This window comes from Chrysochloris asiatica, unplaced genomic scaffold, assembly GCF_000296735.1.
Source record: "Chrysochloris asiatica unplaced genomic scaffold, ChrAsi1.0 scaffold00029, whole genome shotgun sequence".
NCBI lineage: Eukaryota > Metazoa > Chordata > Mammalia > Afrosoricida > Chrysochloridae > Chrysochloris > Chrysochloris asiatica.
Window position 1 is genome coordinate 18746618 of NW_006408547.1, and position 9210 is coordinate 18755827.

Sequence of the window (9210 nt, forward strand, 5' to 3'; positions counted from 1 at the left end):
AATGTAAATCTGATGCTCTTGTCTGCAGGACTTGACTCAATTCACAGTAAAATATGGGAACAAAATTGTTTAATTAAATCTTGTGAATTCAGATTCTGGAGCCTGTAGTTCTACAATCACTGTATTAAAATACAAATCTTTACTGCAATGAGAACAAAGCAGTCCTGTACTGATTTTATTGGCATCTTTTCCTCCTGCCAGTCTTGACCAATGTTAACAATGTTTTGCAGCTAGATTGTAAACTCCGGAGACTTGGTGCCCAACCTGACAAGGCTTGCTGTACCCAACCCACTACCTGTAAAACCATTGTTGTTGTTGTTGTTAAGTGCCGTCGAGTCGATTCTGACCCATAGCGACCCTGTATAGGGTTTCCTAGGAGCAGCTGGTGAGCTTGAACCGCCGACCTTGTAGTCGTCACACCAGGACTCCTTGAAACCATTGTTGTTTTTGTTAGGTATCATTGAGTCAATACCGACTCATAGCGACCCCATGCATAACAGAATGAAACACTGCCCAATCCTGGGCCAACCTCACAATTGTTGCCACGCTTAAGCCCATTGATGCTGCCACTTTGCCAGTCCATCTTGGTGGCATAACTTCCAGAATCACAGCAACTCGCAAGCCACCACAGTACGACAAACTGACAGCCGAGTGGTGGCCTTGAAACCCTCAGTGTATTTGTTGGGTGGACTTGAATGAAAACTTGGCCCTGTATTGAAGTTGATATGCATTCTCTGAAGGGTTTACAAATTGCTGTGAATAGCTGAAGATGTTAGTCAGCACAGGCATTTTGAATTGTTAAGTTCACCTTTGAGGTAACTGTGTATGTCTTCCCAGCAGGGACGTATTAATTAGCTTCGTAAATAATCTTGCAGTTTAAGCTTGGAAAGCAAGTCGTTTAGGTAAAAGCTACTTCTTTGAAGGACTAATGTATGGACAGTCTTAGTGTCTTTAAGACAGAAAGCTTAACCAGTCACATGGGTAACAAGCATGCCTCAGTTTGCAAAGACACATGACCTGTCACCAGGTGTGGTAAACGTAGGGGAGGTTGTGATGGGACTGTTCATGGGATGTGAAGACAGCAGGACCATAGTTGGAGACCTGGCATATTGGAAGAAGCCTAATGCGCCCCTCTACCCCAAGTGGATCTTGAACTATAAGCAGGTGGGAAGGGTTCAGGCTGGAGCAGCACCTTAGCCCTTGGTAAGGAGGGTCACAGAATCCCTGGCAGGCACACATGGTTAATTTGAGCAGCTGCTGACTGAAAGGTTAGAGCTTAAGTCCATCCAAAGGCACCTAGGAAGAAAGGCCTGAGGATCTACTTCCAAAATATCAGCCATTGAAAACCCATTGGGACAGTTCTACTCTGATACACACGGGGTCTCCATAAGGTGGGGTAGCAAAGAGAAGCAGACAGACTGTGTGCCAATAGCGTGGTGATGTTTTTGTTCTTGGGGTATGTTGGCCAAACTTTCAGGTCTATACAAAAAAAAAATAATTTAAGTTTCTAGTGTAAATTGAGTGATCCCAACCATGGGAGAACATCGGTTTTATACTCATTGTTTCATTACAATGATTATAATCTCCATGAATCTTCATTCAACAGTATTTGCTTGTATTCCCTAGGTTTTTTTTGTACACAAAAACACTCATATAATATATAATCATTTAAACAATCAAAGGGCACATTCTGCAAGCCTGCCTTCCTGGCCACTAGGACCCAGTCCCTCTCTTTCCATGAGTCTACAGTCCTCAGCAGCTCCCTCTCTCTGTGTCCCCATCTCTGCCTCCATCTCTAGTGTCGCTGCTTCTCTGGATAGAGTTCCGCATTCTGCTCCTGCTCTTCTCCCTTGATGGTCCCAGGGTCCTCTCTTCCTGGACTGTAAGATTAACTACTCCCTCCTCTTTACGCAAGCATTTTTATATCCTCCTCTATGTCTTATGCAGTCCTGGTGTGGCGCAGTGGGTTAATGTGCTGTACTGAAAAGTAGTGTGAACCACAAGGTCAGTGATTCAAGCTCACCAGTTGGTTTGGAACCAACTCAACAGCACTCAACAGCAGCAACTACGTCTTGTATCTGCTTTTCTCAGTTAAAGCAATAGAATTGCATCCTTTTTGGTTAAGTTGTACTTTGAGGGTGAAAAAAACAAAACCTGGAAAAAGTTTCTTTGTTATTGTTGTTCCCAAAGCTAGAACTCTACTCTAGTACAGTGCTTATTTTAAAATGTGTAGGTTACTTCAGAGGAAAGCCAAACCACTTGGCATTTCCTTGTTGAAGCATTAGTGTTCTACTGAATGCTTTGATGTGGGGATTTTGATAGTCCCAAACTAGCTGCTCCTCAGAAACCCTATACAGACATGGCCACTATGGGTCGGAACTGACTTGACGGCACTTAACAACAACAACAAGACACTTAGGTGAAGGAGCCCTAATGGCACTGTAGCATAAGCACTAACTTTTTGCTAACCAAAAAGTCGACAGTTCAAACCCCCCTAGGGGCTCTGTGGGAGAAAGCTGGGGCTTTCTGCTCCTGTAAGGCTTTTACAGCCTCAGAGACTCTACAAAGGGTCGCTGGTGAGTCGAAATTCAGTGGATGAATTTCTGAAACCCCCTTGTGTGTGTACACACACTCATTTGTGTGTTGTGGAGTTGGTTCCAACTCACAGCAATCCTGCATAGGGTTTCCGAGGCTGTAAATCTTTACGGGAGCAGAAAGTCTCATCTTTCTCCTGCGGAACAGCTGGTAGTTTCGAACTGCTGACCCTGAGGTTAGCAGCCCAGTTTGTAACCACTACACTACCAGATCTCCTTTGGCAGGGGGAAATTTAGGTGATTGTGATCCTGATGCCTTCACTATTAGGATCCATTTTAGTCCTAAGGTTTGGTATTCCTTTTTTTAAAATACTTATAAAACAAAGTTGAAAGATGGAAGGAATATGCAGAGTCACTCACTGTACCGGGAAAAAAAAAAGGTCGATGTTCAATCATTTCAAGAGGTAGTCTATGATCAAGAGCCAATGATCCTGAAGGAAGAAGCCCAAGGTGCACTGAAGGCATTGGCAAAGAATAAGGCACCAGGAATTGATGGAACACAAATTGAAATCTTGCAACAAACTGATGAGGCAGCGCTGGAGGCACTCACTCATCTATGTCAAGAAATTTGGAAGACCTGGCCAGCTGACTGAAAGAGATCTGTATTTGTGCCCATCTCAAAGAGAGGTGACCCATTGGAATACGGAAATTATCGGACAATATCATTGATATCCCATGTGAGTTAAGTTTTACTAAAGGTAAAACAAAAATGGCTGCAAACATACACTGACAGAAAACTGCCAGGGGTTCAAACCAGATTCAGACAAGGATGTGGAACAAGGGATATCATTGCTGACGTCAGATGATAAGCAGAGAATACCTGAAAGATGTTTACCTGTGCTTTATTGACTATGTGGTGGCTTTCGATTGTGTGAATCATGACAAGCTATGGACAACATTGCGCAGTCTGAGTATTCCAGCACCTTGATTGTGTTCATGAGGAATCTGTACCTAGACCAAGAGGCAAACAGAACAAGGGAACACTGAATGGTTTAAAATCAGGAAAGGTGTCCGACAAATTTGTATTCTTTCACCATACTTATTCAACCTCTATGCTGAGCAAATAATCCGAGAAGCTGGGTTATTTGAAGAAAACCATGGCATCAGTATTGGAGGAAGACTCATTAACAACCTGTGATATGCAGATGATCCAGTCTTGCTTGCTGAAAGAGAAGAGGACTTAAAATCCTTACAGATGAAGATCAAAGAGCACAGCCTTCAGTATGGGTTGTACCTCAATGTAATGTAAAGAAAACAAAGCAAAGATGTCAGTTTGACCTAAGCCTGACCTAAGCCATGGTATTTTCAGTAGCCTCATATGCATGCAAAAGTAGAACAATGAATAAGGAAGACCATAGAAGAATTGATACTTTTGAGTTACGGTGTTGGAGGAGAATATTGAAAGTGCCATGGGCTGTCAAAAGAACCAACAGATCTGTGTAGGAAGTACAGCCAGAGTGCTTCTGGGAGGCCAGGATGGCCAGACTTTGTCTCTCATACTTCAGACATATTGTCAGGAAGGACCAGTCCCTGGAGAAGGATATGTTTGCTAAAGTGGAGAGTCAGAGAAAAAGAGGAAAACCCCCAGTGAGATGGACTGACAAAGTGGCAGCAGTAATGGGCTTATTGGGAGGTTGGCACAGGATAGGCAGTATTTCATTCTGTTGTGCAGAGGGTCGCTGTGAGTCGCTTTGGGCTCAATGGCACCTAACAACAACATCAGTAACAAAACAAAAAGTAGGAAAACACAGTAGAACGCTCAGTGTAAATGAAGGCCTGTTGACAGTACATTATTTGGTGATAGATAAAGCTAAGCTGTTTCCTCTCTATTCAAGAAAGTCAATGTTCAAAATAATTTCAGTGGGATTTAAAAGAATTGCAGTTGATTATTTTCCTTCTTCTACTTGCAAGTTTACAAAACCTGATGCCTTTTCTTGCTTTTAATCAGTTAAAAATGGCATTAAATTTTGTTTACTTTTTCCAGGAAGGGCATTCTATTGACTTTGTATAGCCCTGGTGGCACTCTGGTTGACTTGGCTGCTAAGGTTAGTGGTTTGAGCCCACCAGTTGCTGCACGGGAGAAGGATGAGGCTGTTTGCTTACGTCAAGATTAACAGCCTCAATTTGACAGTTGTTTTCTATCCTTTGAGGTCACTGTGAGTTGGAATTGACTCAATAGCATTAGGTTTAATTGTGTGTTTTTTTTTATTATGTGTAACTCTTGCTAATTTTCTCAGATTGTCTGCCTTTAAGGTAAATATCATCAAGTTGATCATTCTGCTTTAAATTCTTCTCTGGCTCCTGTCACCTTCTTTCTGGATGATCTCAGACCCCTGGGGTAGCACAGAACCACGCAGGTCATGCCCTGCTCTGCCTCTCTCTAAACCTCATCTTGGGCTCTCCAAGCCTGAGGTTCAGCCTGCACTCAGCAGCTCCCTCCTGTCCTCAAGCACTACACAGCTTTTTGTCATCTGTGGAGGTTGGTCCCTCAGGGGAATTGCCCCTACTGCCTTCACTGTGGACTCAGGTATTTGCCTTGGTTGCTCTGTGAGCTTATCTAGAGTAGGAACTTGTGTCTTCTTTCAGGGTCTGGCACATGTATGTTCCATGTGCATGACCAGTGGAAGTTTGAAGAGATTTTCTTAGCTGCTGAATTTCAGAGAATCTGGCTTATCTTTTGTCGGAACAAGAGTACACCAGCTATGAGTGTTTTAGCTGTAGCTCCCGTGAGAGATGTTCACCATGGGGTGCATATTTTGGCTGCTTGGAGCTCTTTGAAGGCTGCCCCCCCCCCCCCCAGGTCTTAGGCTCTGTTGTTGCTTAATGACCTTGGCAGACAGACTGCTTTTCAAAAGCGCAATTCTTTATTTTCCGATTTCAATAATAATGATGGGGAAAGGGTCAAAGTCATTCAAAATCACAAGGGCAACATTTACTTATGGCCAGTGGCCAGTGCTGAGGTGGGATGGGAAGGTGGGTGGAAAGGAACTAGGAACCATAGGGAGTAGGGAGAAGAAAGCAGAACACCTGTTGTTGCCCGGAGGGGACTGCACTCATTGAGACTGAAGCAAAGTGTCTGTACTATTTGTTGACTGTAAAACTGATGATCTTGTCTATAAACCTTCACAACGTTCACAAGAAACAGTTAAACAAAATATGAGCAGCTTTTCAAAAAGACCGTCCTAGGGACTTTGAAAATATCTCACAAACAAGAATTAGCCATTTGGCTTCGTTTTTATTCCATAAAATACAGTAATAACGTCAGACTGAGACGGTTCGGTGCTCCCTCAGGGCCTTCAGGAGGTTCACTGCAGGCCTACCTTGAAGACTCTGCAGCTTGGCGTACCGGCGGCCTCAAGAGCATAGTAAAGAGAGGCAGATAGATTTGCATGTTTAAATTATGTTTACACTATACAATAGTCTTATTGTGTTAGCATTATAAAACAGTAAGAAATACCGTGGGGACCACCGAAATGTGACACCGAGACACCAAGTGAGCACTGCGGGTAGGTAAACTTGCTCGATCAGGGCTGCCCAAAACCTTTAATTGATAAAATATGCAATATCTGCGAAGTGCAATAAAGTGGACCTCAGTAAAAGGAGGCAGGATTCTATTAAGAATTGGACCACTGACATTAACTGCCCACCTGAGTTGTCCAATATTGTAGCCTCAAACCACTTAGGGCTGTTGGACACTTGACATGTGACTAGTCCAAAGTCAGATGGGCTCTGTTGTTGTTAAGTGTTGTCCTGTGGATTCCAACTCCTAGCCACCCTGTATAGGATTTCCTGGGAGTGGCTGGTGGGTTTGAGCCACTGATTTTGCTGTTCAACCTTGGGATCCAGTGCTTATCCCACAGTGCCACACCAAGACAACAGAAACTACTGGGCGGTTCTACTTTGTCGTATGGTGTTCCTGACAACAGGAATTGTTGGGCAGTTCTACTTTGTTGTATGGGTTTGCTATGAGTATCAGCTGGCTGGCAATGGGTTTGGGGTTTATAGACCAGGAACCCTGCAGAGAGTAGCTGTCTTCAGATGCAGGTAGACAGTCCTGTAGAAGAGAGCAGGGGGATCCTCTGTATCACAAGAGCTAAGAAGGCTGCTCCCTCTACCCAGAATGCTGTTCGGTCTGATCTCGTATTCCTTCCTTGGTGTTTGTGCCTCTCTTCTGGTCCACTCTGCCTACATACAGTGTGAGTGAGGTAACGGGTATGACTGGGGGTGCTGGGAGGAATGGAGGCAGGGTGCACCTGTCTTAACTGTGGACCCCAGACTCTGGTACGGTCCCCCACGTCCATAGTAAGTACTCAGAAGTCATTTGTTGAATGAATGATAGTGTTATGTTGTTGTTGTCGTTAAATGCTGTTGAGTTGATTCCAACTCATAGCGACCCTGTATAGGGTTTCCGAGGAGCAGCTGGTGAGCTGGAACTGCTAACCTTGCAGTTCATACGACTTTACAGTCTGGTGCATTAACCCACAGCGCCACACCAGGACTCCTGAATAGTGTTAAAGGAAGGCAAATTTCACTGAATTTAGAAATACGTACACAAATTAATGAAAATGGTTCCACCATGGAATGATTGTCCAAACTCAGTATTTAATCTGAGGCAATGCATTTTATAAGGAGTTCTTGCCCTAGATGGGAGGTAAAGTTTACTACTAGGCTATTAGCGTAGTGGTTACAAATTGGGCTGTGACCCTTAAGGTCAGCAGTTCGAAACTACCAGCCGCTCCGCGGGAAAAAGATGAGGCTTTCTGCTCCCGTAAAGATATACAGCCTCGGAAACCCTGTACAGGGTCGCTATGGGTCGGACACAACTTGACTTGATGGCACTTAACAACAACAACATTGTCGTTTTAAGAGTCGTGAATCTTATGACATGAGGTAATAAACACAAAGATGTCAACAAAACAAAAAACCAACTATGAAACTGTAAGGTTGTTTCATTTAGCTTTTACAAATAGACACTTTTAAAAAGACTGGAGTCCCATGTGGCACTGTGGGATAAGCGCTGGACTGTTAACCGCATGATTGGTGGTTCAAACCCACTAGGTGTTCCTTGGAAACCCCTACATAGGATCGCTATGAGTCATATCCAATTCAGTGGCACTTAGTAACACCAACAAAAGCATTAATGATATGAATCTTTTAGGTAATTTTGTCAATACGTTTGAAGCGGGATAGAATTTATAAGCATATAAAATGTATTTCGTATATGTTGTGAAGTGCTGTCGAGTTGGTTCTGACTCATGGTGTGACCCTGTATAGGATTTCCAAGGACCAGCTGGTGAGCTGTGCATATTTATAAAATGGAGACAAATTCATTTATTTTAGAAACAAAGACAATTTTGGAATTAGCCATAATGTTTTGTTCTAACTTGTTGAAATGTTGAAAACCAGACATCTAAATTAGGGTATTAGAACTACTTCAGTCCTTAGAGAACACTAAGAAGATATTACAGCGACATGTTGGGTGGGATTAGGTCCTAGAACAAGCAGAGGACATTCGTGGGACAACCAGTGACACCGGAACACAGACGGTAGCCTGTCGCGTTGTTCCAGAGTTAACCTCTTAGTTTTGACAATCGGAATGTGGTTATGTTAGACACTAATATTAGGGGAAGCCGAGCTCAGGGCATACAGCAATTTTAGGTACGATTTTTGCAAACTTTGCATTAAGTTGAAGATCTTTTCAAAATAGAAAGTTTTAAAAAGCAAACAAGTAAATGAAAAACTGACTCTAGACTGGTCCCTTCTTTTCCTCGTTTAGCGACAGCCCCCATGCTGTTCATGACGTGGAGACCTGGCTACCCCGACTGCATACCCTTGTTGTGGGACCTGGCTTAGGAAGAGATGACCTTCTCCTACAAAACGTTAAGGTAATATTTGTCGTTCTTAAACACTCTGCTCATTTCCCCTGCATTTCCCAAGCATAAGTTACATCCTCTTGTGTGGTCTTCTAAATGGCTCTTTATTGATTAAATCAGGTAGGTAAAATGGTATGAGGCCTAGAGGAGGACCTTGGCACAAGGTTAGTGAACTGTTTTAAAACAAAAACCAAAAACGAAATTGAATGAATCTTGTTTTCACTCTTGGGACGCTCGCTGTATTCACACCGAAGAGCACTAGAAGTCAAGTCTTAGTGTGGCGCTGTAGGAACAGCACAGGACTGTAAACTACAGGTTGGCGGTTCAAACCCACCAGCCACTCCTCGGAAACCCTACACAGGTTTGCAGTGAATCAACAGCACTAGAAGGTCAATATGGAATAGCTCCGGTATTTTGTTGTTGTTGTTAGGTGCCATCGAGTCGGAACCGACTCATAGCGACCCCATGCACAGCAGAACAAAACAATGTCCGATTCTGGGCCAACCTCACTACCGCTGCCACACTTGACACCATCAGTGATGCTAACTGGCCAATTCATCTCGTTGGAGGTCTTCCTCTTTTTCTCTGACCCTCTATCTTACCCAGCATGACATCCTTCTCCAGCGACTGTTCCCTCCTTAAAATATGTCCAAAGTGTGAGAGACAAAGCTTAGCCATCCTGGCCTCCAAGGAGCACTGTGGCTGCACTTCTTCCAAAACAGATCTATTGGTTCTTTTGGCAG

The 9210-nt window shown here is 43.6% G+C and overlaps 1 protein-coding gene across 1 annotated transcript in view; it reads left to right on the forward strand.

Annotated features, from left to right (window-relative positions):
- Positions 1 to 9210, forward strand: part of CARKD (carbohydrate kinase domain containing) — a 59418-nt gene that overhangs the window by 29292 nt on the left and 20916 nt on the right. The window contains exon 6 of the mRNA XM_006851541.1: positions 8371 to 8479. Coding sequence (XP_006851604.1) covers positions 8371 to 8479 — 109 coding nt within the window. The remainder of the gene's footprint in view (positions 1 to 8370; positions 8480 to 9210) is intronic.